Genomic DNA, 18,774 nt, shown 5'->3' on the forward strand with positions numbered 1-18,774 from the left:
ATCTATTTATGATGGAGAATTTGCAATTATGTTTATTATTAATCATATAAGGCCAAATTTGTCTTTCATTTCACATCTTTGAAATGTCACAAAAAATGAACTTTATACAGTGAGCTAGCGTGAGTTTAAACTAATGATAAGTTCTCTCTAAACTGAAAACAGTCCCACAAATTAAAATCACGTACATTTATTATAGATATTATATTTTTAAGCAGATTCAAAGTACAAAATTTTGGAATCATTTTTAAACATCAATATACGAATATATTTTTTAAACTTAGATGGGGTTAAACAGAAACCAGAATATAATTTAAAACATAATCTAATAAATGCACACTTTACCTTAACCATTTTGTACACAGGCACATTTTATTTTATTTTAAAACTAATTAAGATGATTCTTATACTGGAAATAAATATGTGCCTTTGTATTTCGGAAAATAATCGCATACTGAAAACAATATCTGGCTATCGTCTTCCTAAATTAATAAGATTATTTTATATGTAAAGTTAAATATATAAAGATGTAAACTAAACAGAAAATATTTGATTTAGCGTATTCAAATACCAAAACAAAAAATAACATTTGGTATCATTACTAATATAAATAATACAAGGTGAATTCAGCATAAACATACTAAGTTACATGATATGAATCATAAACGTATAAACATCATTAATTGAAAACGTCTACGCAAGAGCAATCCAAGAACTTTCTGATGGTTAAAGAAGTTTCATGATTATTTCCTGATCAATCTAGTCACAGACTATTGACGTGTGATTTATTTCTATATTTTCATGGATAGAAATGTTTAGAATAAGGATGTACTTGCATCAATTCAGGCCAAAACTCTGTATGTATTATACTAATCTCATTAATTATTCAGATTGTATAATGATATTATTGTTTAACAGCCCTGAATATTTCTAATGCGTTAAGTTTTTTAGAAAATATAAAGGTACTATTCCATATAAAAATCACTGGAAGCGCTAGTGAGTGTTTTACAATTTAATATTTAAGTACAAATTGTCATAATGAAATTCTAGCAAGAATATTGTCATAAACAAACATTAATTCCATTCTAAATAACTCTAAAATATAAATTCCAATAAATTAAACAATCAAGAATAACACGAGTTATCGTAATTTCATATATTATAATCTATTTTGTAAAAAACGGCAATGTATGAGAACAACAACAAGCAAGAATATAGAGAAGTCCAAAACATATATTTAGTTTAGCTGTTTGTTTAGGAACATCTTTTAGTGTATCCAATCTTCTAAAATTTTTTTCAATTTGAAAAGCTCTCGGAAGTGTAAGAAGAGGTAACATAAACCAGAAAGTGTATTTTGTGGCAACAACCATGAATAAAATATAGGGAGTGAAGAGGAAGAAAGCGTAAAGAACGTGAGATGCCGTGTGGCCAATCAGAATAGCCAGAGTTACGATCCCGGCTCTTCGGTCTGCCTCCAAGTCCCTGGTGTTGTTACTGTGAAGAATGGCCTCAGTATTGAGGGCGAGTGGGATGGCGTAATATATTGTGATCCAGTGTATCCTCCCTGTTTGGGAAAGGAAAGCAAACAGAACAGAAATAGGGCCAAATATAATTAAAATTAAAACATCTCCTAGAGCTATGTACTTGAGCCCGATTCCTCCGGTGTATAAGAAGCTAGATGACAGCCCTCCAAAATACACGAGGGCCAGGTGGATCATTTGCGCGGGAGAGAGCCAAACCAGGAGACCGAACCCGATACATCCTGCGCAGTACAACATGGCACCTAGGGAGACCACTTCATCCAGAGTCAAGATGTGATCCACGAGAGTTCTGTCATCTGACTTCCGATTATCTATTCCCTTGACAAAATCAAAATACGTGTTTACAACATTTCCCGCACAATGCACAGTAACCACAGTAAAGAGAGTAAGCAACAGTATGATCCAACTGAAGTCGTTATTCCCGGGAAACTTGAAGGCCACGGCGGACCCGAGGAGAGTGGGCAGTAAGCTCACACTGAGGGACCACGGCCTCAATGCCAGAACATACGTTCTAAGTTTCATCAGGGGAGTACTTTTGTAAGTTCTCGACGCTACATTTGTTGATTTTGTAAAGAGTGGTGAAGTGGAACCCGATTCTTCTGTTTCTATTTTATTTTCCTCGCTAACATCTCCATTAGATATTTTGCCGTCCATTTTGACCTAAAAATATTTTTTTATTTTAAATGGATTTCTACTAACAAGATTCAATATTCTTTATTATTTTACGATTATCAATTATCTTTTCAAAGTAAAAAAGTACACTAACTAATGCAATAACTCTTGTACAAAATTCTGAAATTTTTAACCTGCTCATTATAATATCCAGATGCAACATGATTATTTGACTCTAAACATGCACTATCTATTTTTCTTTGCAGACACACTACACTAGGATAAAGAAAATACAAGATTATTTATGAAATAAAACCTTTAGTAATCCAGTCATAATTATATTAATAAGGAAATCAACCATACTTAAATGTATGGAAAATAATTTGATTGGTAATTAGTTTTCACACAAATAAACATTTCGAATCAATTTAAAGTTGTTTTCATATTAGAGTTATAAAAATTTCGGAATTATTAACAAAATAACTCTACATAACCTAATAACCTAACTTCTGAGCAAAATGAAAACGAAGAGAAATATTACCTCTGTACTAATATTGAAATAGGAAAATACGACTAGAGAAAGGATAAAAGTAGATTTATTTCTCAGAACTTTTAAAGCTTTCTGTAGACGCAATACTATTTTTAAACCACTTCTGCATCATATTCTCTGGTTAGTCCGTGGTTAGTCCTGTCAAAAACGTCACGTATTACGAAAAGAAAAACATTTCTTCAAACCTAAGACAAAAGCATTACTACGTAGAACATAGAGGTGGGCAAGACCCTGTCACCGAAAAGATACGTGTCACTTGATCTGTAACTTTAAAGTGACCGAATCTTTTGAGTAGTTCAATTAAACGAATGTATCTTTGCTCATTTAACGCATCTTCGTATCATTTGTATCTTCGTATCTTTCGTATCATTTGTTTCTTCGTTTTTTTCGGGTCTCTAGTTCGTTTAGTTCTTTTGCTCACTTGAGCGGAGTGTGTGCAAGTGCGAGATAGAAGCTAAATTTCTGCATGTCTTGCTGCTACAAAACGAATGAATGTTTGAAATTCTAGCATCCTTATAGTGCTTGAAATAATTTTATATATTTTTCAATTATTAAAAAAAAGTCGAGGTAAATTATTTTTGAATAAAGTTAATAATAAATAGTTAGCTTCACGGTGCAGTAATCAGCGCGTTTGCCTACCATGCAAGAGGTCTTGGGTTCAATTGCCGACATGGTTGACATGTAATTAAAAAGACGTTTTACACGAAAACATTACAAAGTCCCTGAACTGACAAGTAAAGCGTAAGACTGATAATACTACCTCCATGTAAAAAAAAAATGATCGAGATTCACTGCGATTGGTGTACCAATGCAGTGTCCTATGCACCATTAGATGTGGAAAGGTAATTAGTATGGAATATTTATATATATTTTTTTAATTTTGCTGATTTTGTATGAAAAAAATTTAATTATTTGAATATTTTTAGTAGGGTTTGTTTTCAAGAAGAATACTTGTTTACATGTATAAATATTAAGCTTTATACTTTGTTTTATTTCTTTTGAGTATTTTTTATGTTAAGGGAGAAGTGTTTACAAGAGTAGCCTCTGAATGCATTTTAAATCAATACAAAATAGTACAATAAAAATCAATGCGCCCTAGTTTTATCGTGCCGTTTGGATTTGAACAGTCCGTGTTGATTGGACCTACGTGTTTAATAAACTTACACTTGTTCAATTTTAAAATGTTTATAGATATAACAAATGACTATGTATGCGTGGCTTCAACTTAAAATAATTGACCAATACTTAACCTATCTACTAACTACGCATACCGTATGGTGACAAGGAATACGAACACAATAGTTGGGAACGAATGAATTAAATGAGCTAGAGATATAAAAGATACGAATGATACAAAGATACGAAGATCCGAATGACACGAAGATCCATTTAGTTCGGCGCTCTTTTCGCTCGCGAACTAACTGACCGGATGAAAGAACATATCTCTAGTTCAATGTTTCCGACCATGTCAGATTAGGTCGTTCGCGAACTACACATTTCTACGTAGAAGTAGCAGGTTTTTACCCAAAAGTTGTTAAATAATATTAACTTAATTGTCTATGGAACCTTAGGACCGGAAATACCTCTGTCATAATATAGCCTCTTTAATACTATAAGACCAAGAAGTGCTGCTTTTTAAATTAAGTTTTAAAAAAGACAATTATTTTCATATAAAATATTTAAAATACCTACCCCATAATAATAATATGGTTTCTTACAACACGTCAGTTGGCCTTTGATTTTTGGTAATGTAGATATCGCTAGTGATGTCGTAATTAGCTTTCGATTAATTCAGTCAAATAATTATTCATAACCGGTTACAACGATAGCCATCAGGACAATAGGTTTTTAATGTGTTATTATTTATTTTCAAAAAGGTTTATAATGTTCGGACGTGTATTAGTGTAGGTGATATAAAATAAACTAACAAGGTCACTATTATAAACTATGTTATTTATTTAACTGTAGTAAGTACTCCAATTGTCCACAAAACGGTAATTTAATATGCATATAAATAACCGCATAACCCCAAATTAGCTCTGGGGTGCTATTCTAGCGTTAGCGCAAAGAACGGTTTTATAGCGCGTTTAAGTATTCAAATACGCGCTATAAAAGCGCCCTCTACGCTCGCAAAAGTAATGCCCTAGAAATGCTCCTTAACGTTAAAACATGTTTTAAATTATTTTGCCTAGTCGATTTACCTTGTCTTGGGACTTCATCATTTATAATTTTAATAATTGGAAACCGAAGTAATTATAAACACTAAATTAAAAATATAGGGTATTAGAAATGGTGTTTTAACTAATATACTCTCCAACAACTCTATTTTTATTAAAATGACTTCTGCTATCCACAGTCGCAAAATGCGTAAGAAACATATGTATTATGCATTTATTAATGCAATCTAAGTAATGCAGAATATGCATAATATTTTATTTAAACATGATATGGAACAAATATTTCAAACATCTTTAGAGGGTGGCGGATGAAGAATACAGTTACATGTGTAAAATAGAACCAGAATTCTGGACGAGTATTTTTGACTCGATTACTGTTTTTAGTTAAAAATCCTGAAGAAGGAAATTGAGTCGAGAAAAGTCCACTTTGTAGTGTAGTGGTTGGCGCGTTCACCTACCATGCTTGAAGTTTTGGGTACAATTCCTGGGAGGATCGATTTGAAATATTTGTTGATAAGGTACGTGATGGTTATCATTGAAATATTCCATTATCCCTGGACTGGCGGCTGATACATTAAAACTGATGACTTTACCTTCCTCTGTAACATATGATCGAGACACACTGAATTTTATTTTTGTATTACAATGTACCCGGATAGCATTTATTGTTGCCCAGATAGCAATTTAAACTTGCCTCAAGCTAGTATCAAGTTTGAAGTATCAAGAATTCAAGCTTGACCCAAGTTTGAGATTGCAACTCTGTAAACTTGAGGCAAGTTTAAAGCAAACTTCCTAGTTACCATCCAACAAACTTGCATGATGTTTGTTTTTACAAACATCATGCAAGTTTGGATTTATTTAGCAAAAAAAAAAACAAAAAACAAAAAAACGAAAAAAAAAATTTAAAAAAAGAAAAAAAAAACAAGAAAAAACACAAACCAAAAAAAATAAAAAACAAGAAGCTTCTTAAAAATATTAAAACAAAATATCTTGTTATTATTACTCAGTATATTTATTTTAAATTATTAATAAAAAATACGGGCTATTTTTGTCAAGAAAGTCAGATGATGTGATGTCAGATGATGTAATGTCAAATAATTCATGTCAATTGACTGGAGATCGGAGTCCGGTGCATTCTTTTGTTTCTCAGCTCTGAAACAAATAAATAAAACTGTTTTATGACTTACATCGGCCATTGAATGCTTGATTTTCTGTTGCCTTTTCAGTTCTGGACATATCTTGCTGATGACTTGATGATTTCTAGAGCAGTTAAGGCATTTTTGCGCATTCTCCGCTACAGTGCAGGTCTCTCCATTATGTGGAGAGCTACATTTGTAGCAGCGTGCGGAAGATCTGCAGATGGTTTTTGTGTGCCCAAATTTACAGCACTTGTAGCACTGGATAGTCGGAAACACGTAGAGCTCTACGGGGAGTGAGACATTGAACATTGAGATGTGGGATGGGAGTGCCTTGGAGTCGAAAGTCAGGACAACCGTGCGGGAAGGTTTCCATTCGACTACGTCACCTGTTCTCGATCGATAATTCAGTCATCGGGCCTTTATTACTTTACCAAACCCGTGGGGTACCTCAGCATTCTCCACTATGTCCTGTTCGGACCAGTGTGAGGGAATACTTTTGGTTACACCCTGTTTCGTAACCTGGAAAGTAGATACAAATGCGTTATATTTCGCTGTTTTCAGAATTTCTGATTTGACAAACGAATTGGCTTCGTTCGCTGTCTTAAACTCCACAGACACTCGATTACGGCCGACAGATTTAATTCCGTTCCAGACCGTCCGGATATTATTCTTATGGAGGAAGCGACCAAAGTCAATGTCGTAAAGGTTGGTTGGAGTGTCGCAATCTACTTGGAATTTGGTGACATGTACGATGAACGGAGCTCGGTTTGGAGGTGTGGGAGTTGGAGTTACGGTGATTGTATCCTGCGATGTGGTTGGGGTTGCAGAAACAATTGGTCGTGAGCTGGGAGATTTATGAGGAAGGACGCGGTAAACAAAGCTAATTAAAAAAACGGGCTTAATGTGAAAAAGTTGAGATTTTAGGAATGTTGGTCGACTTAGTGGCCCTTCATTTTTTATATATAGAACTTCAAGTACAAATAATTAGTACTTTAGCGGACTTATTGCTGAAAGAAATATATTTTAAAAAAACAGACTGGTCAAAAGAAGAGTTGGTCAAAAATTTGTATTAAAAAACCAAAAATATACATCAAAAGATACATACATGAAAAAAAAACCATAATCAATAAAAAATAACAGCTGTTTTTTAATAGGTAGATAAAACTAGCACACATTAACTTTAAAAAAAAACATTATGTTATACATATTGAAGGATGAAGAATGTGGAATCAGATAATGAGTTCGGAAGGAGAAAGAAAGAGTAACCAAGGAAAGAAAAGCGATCAAAAAATATATTTTAAAAAACAATAAAAATACAAGGAGTTCAGGTTTAGTTATTCAGTCAAACCCTTATCCATACCCTTTGATGCATAGGACACTACACGGTTAAATAAACTGTAGCGCATTTTGATAATCTGTTACAGGAACTTAATGTGATCAGTTTTACGTTGTACGAAAAAGATAAGTAATTGTGAGACCTTTAAGTAAGATCGTAAGTTTGTGACTTTGAACTTTGTCACTTATGTCGCTATCTTTATAAAATGGCGTTTAAAATCAGTTTTCAGTATGTTACTTATTCCGTTTCGATTTTGAAGAAATGCAAAAAAATATCACATTACATTTAATACCTTTATTCATATGTCCACATCGGTGATGGTTATGTTCAATAGTACCGATTTGTTTAATTTCACATGCCATCTTTATTAGATAAAATTGAAAGAGGGCACATAGCGAGTAGCGAGCTAAAATTTTTAATAAATTTTGTCATAATGACTTTTTTCATACTTTCTGCTGCATCTAAAAAAATATAGTTCCACCGGTAGTTTTTTAATACGTTACAAGTATTAATATTAACAAATGTACAGTAGGTTATATAGGTATTACAAAAACTTCAAACAGTGTACATTTGTCACACAATAAAAACAATTTATATTGCAAAATACGTATATTGCTTTTGTGGACACAGAAAAAGCCTTTGACAAAGTTGAATGGAAAACGCTCTTTAAGGTGACGAAGAAGAAGAGTGAAATATAGAGAGAAGAGAATTATATCCACGCTATGTAAAATTGAAGCTGCGGTAATTGCATACGGAAAGGGATGCTCGCTGTTGCCAGTACACTTTAATGGAAATAAATAGTGCACGATAAATGAAATCAAAGAAAAAAATAGTCGAAAATGAGCTTTCTTACATTATGCACTCGGGTTACATTAAACATCTTCTTATGCACTCGGATTACTTGTTTTAGAGCATACATTAGTATTTGAATTGTAAATATACTCTGTCTTTACAAACCTCACTTCCCCTACATTATTAAATTGTTATGTAGATGAATGATAGTATTTGACAAAAGCCCTCTATATAATTTGCCAAATTCCCGAAAAAAAGGGGCTGTGAAATTTCGTTAAATTCTAAATTTCTATTAAAATCACCGAAATTATTTTAATTGTATGAGGGAAACCGATAGGAAGACCCATCGTCTTTAAAACAGTTTTATGTGTGGTGGAAAAACGGATTCCCACTCGTGTTCGGGGCACAAAACGGCTGGGGCTTATACAATATTATTGAGTGGAGCGGACTGTAATTAAATTTATTGAAAATAAGTAAGGATCCTCAATATGCGGTATGTAGTGTTAATCGGTCACAACCCCAGCAAATGAGATGTATTAGGAAGGGATGCCACTAACCTGGTTCTTGTTCTTGATGGACTTGTCGGATACGACTTGACACTTGCGAGCGGCACTAACACGATGGCAGCCCCCGATCTGGAGCGTAACACTGATGGTTAGTGAAAATAAAGTTTTATAATGCGGCACACATTCAACGAAATAAATGCGCGATGTACGACGGTGATACGTACGGTGATCAAAGAATACTGGGGTGGGAGGTGAACAGTGGTTTTGGATAAAATGATGTAGAAGTTGTGACAATACTTGATTCGTGCATACCCACATAATTCGCAACCAATGTAGGTAGAGGAAGTACTTAGATAATTTTAATTACAATTTTTTTCATATTAATTTAAATATGTAAAAAACTCCTTGTTTTGATATATTTGTTTTTGAATAATTTTACCCTTTTATTTATTTATTATATATATTTATTTATGTACCAACGGACTTAGTCTATTAAAAAAATGGCAAACACAATTTATTATAATACATGCATTTAGGCATAAAATAATATCAGTTAAACAGGCTCTCAAATCGGCATAAACCCACCTATTTCAATAATCGTAACAAAATAGCACAAAAATACGTTGTTCATAATTTATTAACCTTCTTTTCGCGCTACATAATATTATGACATATTTATAAAACTTGATCTCGTGACTTCGAATCAACTTTCAAATATTCGATATATACTTTAGGAAAGGAACCGTTCCGAGAGTCCATCCCTTCTCACACACACAAATACAATTTTGCTAGCTATGCAATATCGCACGGATAAGCACTGCACGTGTGAAACGGGCCAATCTGTGGTGTATGGTGTATAGTCTCTGAATCTGTGATTGTGTACTGTCTGTGTGCAATCGTGTGCTGTGCGTGTGGTATATGTGTATAATCTCTGCCTGTACTTGTGTGTGTAGAAGTAAAAATCAGATGTCAGTAGGTGTACTGTAAATGTATTTTTATGATTTTCTTCGAAATTCAGTCGAGTTTTCTCGGTTCTAGTCGGCTCATTCTAAACTGAAGTTAATGAAAATTGTTTGGTAGATTATACAAAATATATAAGCAATAAGTAAATGTTTAATATCTTCTCTAAGACTTATTTATTAAATCATAATATAGGTACTACATTATGAATAAAATCACTTTGTAGAACCTCCTTATAGTGTTGTGTGGACCCAGGACATGTGAGTTAATTAATAAATTGGAGATATCACGTAATATTTCGTAGATATTATCTTATTGCTGTTGTACCCACAGCACACTACAAAAGCAACCCATTCAATATTGATTGTAAAAATCATTAGAAGAACCTAAACCTCTCATAGAAATGGCAGGTAAAAAATTAATTCTTGGGATGGATATTGGTACAACTTCTGTGAAAGTCTGTGTGTATGATATCGAAACACATGAAGTAATCGCTAAACAAAATAAAGACACTGCTGCAAATATTCCAAGTGATTTGGGTACTGAAGGTAATAAACAAGATGTTCCTAAAATTATATCAGCAGTCCATGGATGTGTGTCTCGTCTCCCTAAAGAATTGCTAAAACACGTCGTCCGAATTGGGGTTTGTGGACAGATGCATGGAGTACTTTTATGGAAAAATGAAGATGATAAAAAGTAAGTAATTTATTTGCGATAATTTAACTAGGTAATGGAAAATTTTACATTTTCGTTTAGAGCTTCCATCCTATATTTTTATGAATATGTATATTTTCATATATTAATAGTCTTTATTTAAAAAAAATCTTATGAAAATAATATATTATATTTACGTTTTATTTCATTTTTATTTTTAACATTTCCCATTAAGCATGTAAAAAGAGAGATATGCGAAAGAAGAGAAGTATGCAAAATAATTATCAATAATGGGGAGAGAAATATTTTTAATGAATACTCTTACAACTACAAAAAAAACATTGTTTTTCTTAAAAGGTCGTTTTTTTTTTAAAGAAAAAGAAAAATGACTAAATGACATTAAATATTTGTCTTTAACCACTTACCGTCTTTTCTATGTCTACCGGTTTCGAGACGTACCCGCCTCTTCGTCAGGACGCCAATTAAACCAACATGCACAACCCACTTTACACCTTCACCATAGTTGTTGCACAACCACGACATGCATTTTAATAAGCAACTGTTACATGCACTGATTAGGTTATGAAAATACTTTATGCTGTGGGATAGAAAATAGAAAAAAGAGGGAGGGGATGAAGGGAGGGGCTTGAGTTTTTTAGGTATAGGGTGACCATTAAAATGGAACATCGTATAACGGGCTACACAGATATTGGTTTTTTGATTTTTGATCAAAGGAACATTATTTTTCAAAACTTTCCTAATGTGAAATATTTTCATATTATATACTTTTAATCAATAAAAAGTATGAAGTATGAACAAGGTGAAGGTGCATAGAGGGTTTTGCATGTTGGTTTAATTGGTGTCCTGACGAAGAGACGGGTACGTCTCGAAACCGGTAGACATAGAAAAGGCAGTAAGTGGTTAAAGACAAATATTTAATAACATCTAGTAAAATGTTTGACCACAAAGTAAATGCATTAAATATTAATAATAATAAAAGAAATACTTGAGTTCTTATTATTTACTTAAATATTAAATTTTTCGACCATTTCCTAAAAGTCGTAAATAACTTGTGCTGGAAAAATGGAAATTGAGTTGTGGTAGAGTGGGATTTGAACCTCGGACTTGTGGCCTGTGAGTTTACAATACTACTACGGGACCACAACTCAGGTCATTAAAAGTATGTTCATTAAAAGAATTGTCAATATTATTATTTACCTTCTTCTTGTTTAAAGGTTTTGTAATCCAGATTGTACCATTTTGTGAAACTGAATGTAAGATTTATAAAATTGAAGTTATCAGTTATTTTTGAATTTTTTAGTATGTTTTGATTTTATGTCTAGCACCTTGTATTTTAAAAATACATAATTGGACAATGGAAAATAAAGGAACACAGTAATTTATTCTTTATATACAACTTTATTATTATTATTTATAATTTATATTTGCCACTTTCACAATAATAATTGAGGAATTAAAATTAATTTACTCCATAAATGTACAGTTACATATTATATATTATGATTTTATTTATTTTTTTGTAATAAATGCATATTTTGAAAATTTTGTTTATAGAGCTTGGGAAGCAATAGAAAAGGATGGAAGCCTTGTACGATACGAAGCTCGTCGGAGCAATGTGTCGGCACTTTACACTTGGCAAGATAACCGTTGCAGAAAGGATTTCCTGGAATCGTTGACAAAACCGAATTCTCACTTAAATTGTTATTCTGGATATGGGTGCGCTACTTTGCTCTGGATGGCCAAACACAAACCAGAAAAGCTTGCACTTTTTAACCGTGCTGCAACAATTCAAGATTACGTGGTCGCCATAATGTGCAATTTGGACATTCCGATAATGTCAAACCAGAATGCCGCTAGTTGGGGATATTTTAACACCAAATCCAATACATGGAACATTAATATATTAGAGAAAGAAAATTTTCCTACTAACTTACTTCCCCAAATTGTCGAAACTGGTAAAACTGCCGGATCATTACACGAAACATGGTACGGAATTCCTAAAGGAACTCCAGTAGGTGCAGCCCTCGGCGACCTTCAATGCTCTTTCTTGGCCACTCTGGAAAATAAGACAGATGCAGTTTTAAACATCTCAACATCCGCGCAGTTGGGTTTTGTAGTAGAAGAAATAGGTGAAACACTTGAGACGGTGGAGTATGTTCCTTACTTCGATGGTAAATATTTAGCCATTGCTGCGTCAATCAACGGGGGAAACACTCTGGCCACCTTTGTGAAGATGCTACAACAATGGGTAATGGATTTAGGGTTTGCAGTACCTCAGTCCAAAGTTTGGGAAAAGCTCATATCTCTAGGGAAAGAGGACAACGCTTCTTCCTCTATAAATATTCATCCCGTTTTGTTGGGAGAAAGACACTCTCCAGATAAATATGCTTCCGTCACTAATATCAACTTATCTAATTTATCGTTAGGTCAGGTTTTCAAAGGACTGTGTGATGGATTAATTCAAAACATTAACTCAATGATGCCTAGAGAAATTTTGGTTAATGCCAGTATTACCAGAATTTTAGGAAATGGTTCTGGTCTGTCGCGTAATATTGTTCTTCAGAAAGCTGTCGAAACTTATTATAATCTTCCCCTTGAATTCACTAGCGGGGGTGATGCTGCTAAGGGAGCTGCTATGTCCATGCTGTGAGTTTATTAATACCCATCTAATCGGCCCTGCATTTCTTTTTACTGAAAAAATATCCTATTTAATCAAGTATAAAAAGTAAAAAAATAATAATTGACAAATGATTTTTTGAAATGATCTAGTCAGCTCTACTTTACAACAGAACTTCTCTCAAATTAAAATATTTATTCTTGCCAAATCATGTGATTTGTTTGGATATGTCATTTTGATAAATTGCCAAATTTTTATTTGAATTCTATATCTTTCAACTAAATTCATTGAAATGTCAGGTAGACAATATAAAAAATATCCAAGTACCTGTGTTAAATTAATTATATTTAAAATTTAGAAACAATACATAATAATAATCTTCGAACAAACTTCCATTTTTTAAACTGGTACTTATATTTTAATTAATATATATTAAGTTACAGTATTTTTTTGTAATCATTGCAATTCAATTTTTAAAAATCTCAAATAAAGTTTTGCAAAAAATATTGCTACATTCTACGAGACATTTAGCATTATGCGTCATGAGTTTTTCTGGGTTTGTATGCCGTATGTCATTCGCTCTCTTTTCTAACATTTCACATTACATTACAGTGTCCAGGGGTTGATGTTATGTACTTAGGATTTGGACTCAGTTCATCTGAAATTTGGGTCATTTCACAGTCTACGGTTTTATTATTATTATTGGGTATCAGGTTGATTTTAATCATCTCTGTTTATATTATCAGGGTGTTTGTAAATTCTCGATTGCTTATTTTACTAATTTCATTTGGTGACTCTTCAGTCTCCCTAAGACTATCGGATCGAAGGAAAACTTTTTGCCTTCGATTAAGTGATTTTTCGTTGTACATCTGAACAGCTGTATAAAACGAATAAATTAATGTAAGGCTTTTTTTCGTTATGTATTTACTTATTTATTTAAAAAATTTAACCTGTGCACAAAATATCTCTCATATTTTATTTTATTTTTGCATTAGTATGTACCTATGATAATATATTATTATTTGATAATGATTTTTTTAATCAATTTCTATGACCTGCCCTTTGTAAATTGAGTATTGAGTAAAATAAACAAAATTTTAACAAATATTTTCACATTTATGTATAAATCATCACCCAAATTTATTTCATGTTACCTATATATTATGTAATGTTACCTATATATTATGTAATGTTACCTATATATTAAATATTATGTTATTGATTTAATTTTAAAAATGCACAATTCTTTTTTTATACAATTTTCATTTGACATATTTAATTTAATTTAATTTTATATCCTAAAACTTTGTTAAGAATGTCAGAAATTTCAAAATGTATTTTGCTAATACTTTTTTGTTAGTACATACCAAATATTATTTTTTAAATTTTCTTTCTCATAAATTTTGACTAGCGATTGGTGCATGATATATTTTGGCACCACTTCTTAAAAATATCATTAAAGTTTTATTAACAACCCAACCAAAGAACTGAAGTCACTTTATACAATACATAAAATGTATATGGGCTTGTTTCTTTACTCTAAAGCTCAATACTTTTATACAATTTTAAATAACTGAATATCATGATGTTATACCATTATTGTTGTAGTGTGATTTTATTATCATGTAAGTGCCTTTAACAAATTTGAATCTGTGATAATTGAGTTCGTTTTATTTCTTATGTTCAAAATTACCAAATTGAGTTGGAAACATAACTCTGTCTAAATTCTGGCAAAAAATTCAACAATGCACTTTGTTAGATTTTTAAATGCTACAAGTCTTTTGACAACTTACCAAAGTAATTTCGTTATAAGATAAGATAGTAATTATTATTTATATTATCGATCAATATAATTATTTGTCAATATCTATCATAGTTAATTAAAAGGACAGAAATTCTGTGATTGTTTAGTATTTTAAAAGCCAAAAGAAAAAATAAAGACATCTTCTTGCTGCTTTTTGTCGAACAAAGGTAGAAAATAAGCGTTCATCTTATTTTAGTGCAAATAGTTCATTTATCTAAAATATAAATAAAACTGCATTTTAAAAACCGAAACACTGTTAATGTGTATTTGAAAAAAAATCCTTTAAAAGTAACAACACATTTGCGTTGCTGTAGAAATGAATAAATATTAGATTTTAAAAATTAAACAATTATTAATAAATAAATTCAATATCTAATTTAAATTGGCTCTTATTTATTATGTAATCTACAGTGTTTTAGTAATACATGTTTTATTAATCATTCATTTAGTTGTCTCATAAGCCTATTATGTTAAAAAAATATATACCAAATGAGTTTATGCATAGTTTATTATGTATGTTATCAAATAACAATTTTGCCAAATAAATACGTTGTTAAGCTCTGACGTAAAGGTTTAATATTAGTAAAGAAGCATGATATAAAGCTGTTATCTGTGTTTGCTAACTGTTACAGCGAACTAATAATTCTTATATTATTTAACCTTATCTATACATTTTTTATCTTATTTGTTTTTAACCTTATTGTGTAGTGCTTATGTCTAAAATATAAATTAGTAGACACTGAGGTATAATTAAGTAGAGATGATGCTTCATAGAACGATGGGTTCAAATTATGTCCTAAAAATGAGCGTTGTCGCTTCATGCCGCATCAACATTGCCATTCAAAATGCGTAGTAGAGTAAAAAAGACTAGCTGAGTAAAAATGACAGATTACTATGAATTCAAAGCTGTATGTCGCGTCCAAAGAATTAAGTTTCTTAATTCTATGGTCGCGTCGTTTTACGGTGCTGTACATTTACTGACCGCTTCGCGTAAAACACTATTTCCTACCAAATAAAAGATATGTTTCGATGCCTCAGTTGAATGGAACATAAGACGGGTGCTTGGTGCCGCATCTGGTGTATACATATGTATCAATGTGCTACTACAATATAGCCGTACAAGGAGAATATAAATTTAGAAATAAAACATCAGAATAATTTTTACACCATTTTATTTAGGCAAAATCGATCTACGTGTAGATTTGTTTTTATTTAGGGAATTTGATTCCAAAGTGTTGTGAATTTATTTACCGGGATCCGTCAAAATAGATCTTCACAGGTCGCAGGTCGCAATGACGTCAGGAGCTTATATAGCACTGACCCCTATTCCAAAGAATAAGAATAACTTAAGTTTATAAAGTATGAAAAAATATTATTTGTTAAATATGCAAATTTTTTTACGGTTTCCATCCCCATGTGCTAATTTTACAGTACATAATACTTAAGATTCTAAATAATTTCAGATCATATTATGATCTAAAATTACAGAATTTAGGGTGAAAATATGGGATACCGCATTTGTAGTACAATATTCTTTTTATTAAAATACATGACACAACTAAAATGATAGCTCCTAACTGGGCATCCTGTAAATAACAAGACTGTTGGTCATTCTAATATTTTTATTGATATAAAAGTAAGAACTGTTTGGTAATTTTAATGAGTATATGTTTTATATTCCATAGGTCCTGTTTTATAAACATCCATAAGATTAGTTAAACATTGAAAGCCTATTCCTTGCAACACGATTTCAACATATGTTGCCATTTGTGATTTTTTGTTTGTTTGGAATTTAAAAATAAATTTTGTTTTTAATTTCTTATAAGAAATTAGCTTAAATTGTTGATAATGACTATTCCACTTGCTAAAATAATAGTAATTATAAAATCGGCTTCATTCATTGACATGGCTTCATTATAATGTTTTATCCATAGGCTTTATCTTTTCCACGTTGCGTGCATTGAGTGGGTAAACTTGAAGTAGCTAGCTTTTGTTTCAAGTGTCGTGTAAACAATATACCCAATATATTATGTAGATTATTAATAAATATTGTATCAGTGAACATTTTATAAACACTGTTATATATTTTTTCACAACTATTATGTTAAGGTTTAGAGAGGTTTTAAACCATGCACGAGAGTAGTCAGTGATTTTAAATGAGCAGGTTAGAATGAATTGTTGTTAATATAAACATAAGTACAATGGAAACCATTTAAAAACTAAATATTCAACATAAGTACCTATTATATGTAAGACGACTAAAAAAATTGTGATTAATACCTACACATCGACCAATTAAATTGGTTATAATAAGAAAAACATACTGTTATTATCGTTATTACTGTTATTTACAAAATTAATATTTGCAACATTTTATTCAGTATTATAAGTATAATAGTTATATCAGAAAAACCCCTTTGCCGTATAAAATACTATACTTAATCACAGGATAGGATTATTTTTTTTGTAAAGGTTTTCTCCTATTATTAATTCTATGATTTTCTCTGTATGTAATTATTGTTAGTCATCACCCGAAATGTTGCGGTAGTATGTAAAAAAAAAGAGTTATGTATTGTATTATCAGCGCTTTGATTTTTTAAAGTTTTGTATTTCTGAAATAACTCCGCGTGTGACGTCTGAGGTTCTCTTCCGCTTATTCTTGATCAGTTCTGCCCATTGGTCCATTGACGGCAAGTAAACCAAAAATCTTCCATAACTCTATAATCATTGGTTGATTCATATGAACTAGTGACGTTGTTCAAAATAATTTGTTTTTATAAAAATATTTTTTATTATTTTTTGTATTAATTTTAAGGAAACTTTGGTGTACAATTTAATGCTCCAATTTTTACAACCCCCAAGAAAACATTTATTGCATCCAATTTCCTGTAAAATATCAAATACTTATAAAGGCACTGAAATTTTTATCTGTTGCTAATTTTGATTATTATTTGTAATCATTTAAATCTTAGTACAGGTGCTTAGCGGCCCTGATTAGTTTAGTGAGGGAATCAAGTGTATTTTAGATTTGGTTGTAATAAAGGAAATCAAATGAAGTATATGTTTTATTTTGTCTATTGTTTTATAAATATCCCTTTTTTAGTTATGCTATCAGACTATCATATGAGTTGTAGATTTACTAACCCACTCTGGACAAATATTTTGAAAATCTACAAAATAAGATGACAGTGAGTCACAAATCCCACTTTATTGTGTTGAAATATGAAAATATTTATTAAGGTGAGTTGAAAAAACCCGCTATGATTCATACCTTAATTATGTAGGTATATCGTAAAATATTTGAGATGTAGAGTTACAAATCCTGTTCTGGATAGATTTTGAAACTAAATCATTTTTATGATTTTCTTGATAGTGGAATAAGCCTCCATAGCGGGTTTTGTAACTCTATGAAACATGTATAAAGTACTCAAAATGTATAACAATTAAAAAATAAAAAAAAACTGCACATATAAAAAGTAGTGTAGCGAGAGATTTAAAATATATATATAAATATACACATATATATATATGTAGACTAACAAACATATTATTTTATTTATATAGTGTACACATATTATTTATATTCGTAGGTATTACATTATTTTATATTTGATTTTTATTATATATTTTATTATATTATTTATTTTTAAGTAACATTATGTATTCTTAGCACATAAATATAATAATGATTATTAAATTCTTATATTTTAGCGATGCATTTATAATAAAGTAGTTTTAGTTTGTTTTTTAGGTATTGTTATATTAGTATAGAACTACTTATACTTTAAAACATAAAAATCTCCATCTTAGAACAGGCTGAGCCATGTTTGATGGAGACTATCCGAACCAGAGGATGCTCTGTATTCATTTTCTAATTCACTAGTTTTACATAGATTTCCTGGTATTAAATATTGTATACTTATTTATACAATACCTTTATAAAATAAATATGTCAGTGGTGTTATACAATGATGATTTTAACACCAAAATACAGTTTTGTGTAAATCGCATAGAAAGTTTAAATTTGTTTGTTATATCCAGATTATTGATATAATAACTGTTTCGTTC

General features: G+C 31.1%; 2 protein-coding genes across 2 annotated transcripts; one reads left to right on the top strand and one right to left on the bottom strand.

Moving 5' to 3' along the window:
* Positions 1-793: 793 nt before the first annotated feature.
* Positions 794-2,872, bottom strand: heix (UbiA prenyltransferase domain-containing heix). The gene is made up of 2 exons (XM_088236937.1): positions 2,692-2,872; positions 794-2,198 (listed from the first exon to the last, which is right to left on the bottom strand). The coding sequence occupies exon 2, from the start codon at positions 2,190-2,192 to the stop codon at positions 1,164-1,166; it is 1,029 nt and encodes a 342-aa protein (XP_088093063.1). The 5' UTR covers positions 2,193-2,198; positions 2,692-2,872; the 3' UTR covers positions 794-1,163.
* A 6,713-nt stretch (positions 2,873-9,585) lies between these two features.
* On the top strand, positions 9,586-17,762 carry LOC148274573 (sedoheptulokinase-like). Its single transcript, XM_088236932.1, has 2 exons — positions 9,586-10,306; positions 11,840-17,762. The coding sequence occupies exons 1-2, from the start codon at positions 10,014-10,016 to the stop codon at positions 12,933-12,935; spliced, it is 1,389 nt and encodes a 462-aa protein (XP_088093058.1). The 5' UTR covers positions 9,586-10,013; the 3' UTR covers positions 12,936-17,762.
* The last annotated feature ends 1,012 nt before the right edge of the window (positions 17,763-18,774 follow it).

This window comes from Micrasema longulum, unplaced genomic scaffold, assembly GCF_059751315.1.
Source record: "Micrasema longulum isolate JH-2025_06_02 unplaced genomic scaffold, ASM5975131v1 h1tg001620l, whole genome shotgun sequence".
Lineage (NCBI taxonomy): Eukaryota > Metazoa > Arthropoda > Insecta > Trichoptera > Brachycentridae > Micrasema > Micrasema longulum.

Coding starts and splice junctions, on each gene's coding strand:
- heix (XM_088236937.1), bottom strand. CDS start 2,192: ATGGACGGCAAAATATCTAATGGAGATGTTAGCGAGGAAAATAAAATA.
- LOC148274573 (XM_088236932.1), top strand. CDS start 10,014: ATGGCAGGTAAAAAATTAATTCTTGGGATGGATATTGGTACAACTTCT. Junction 10,307..11,839: donor AAAAATGAAGATGATAAAAA/GTAAGTAATTTA, acceptor TTTTGTTTATAG/AGCTTGGGAAGCAATAGAAA.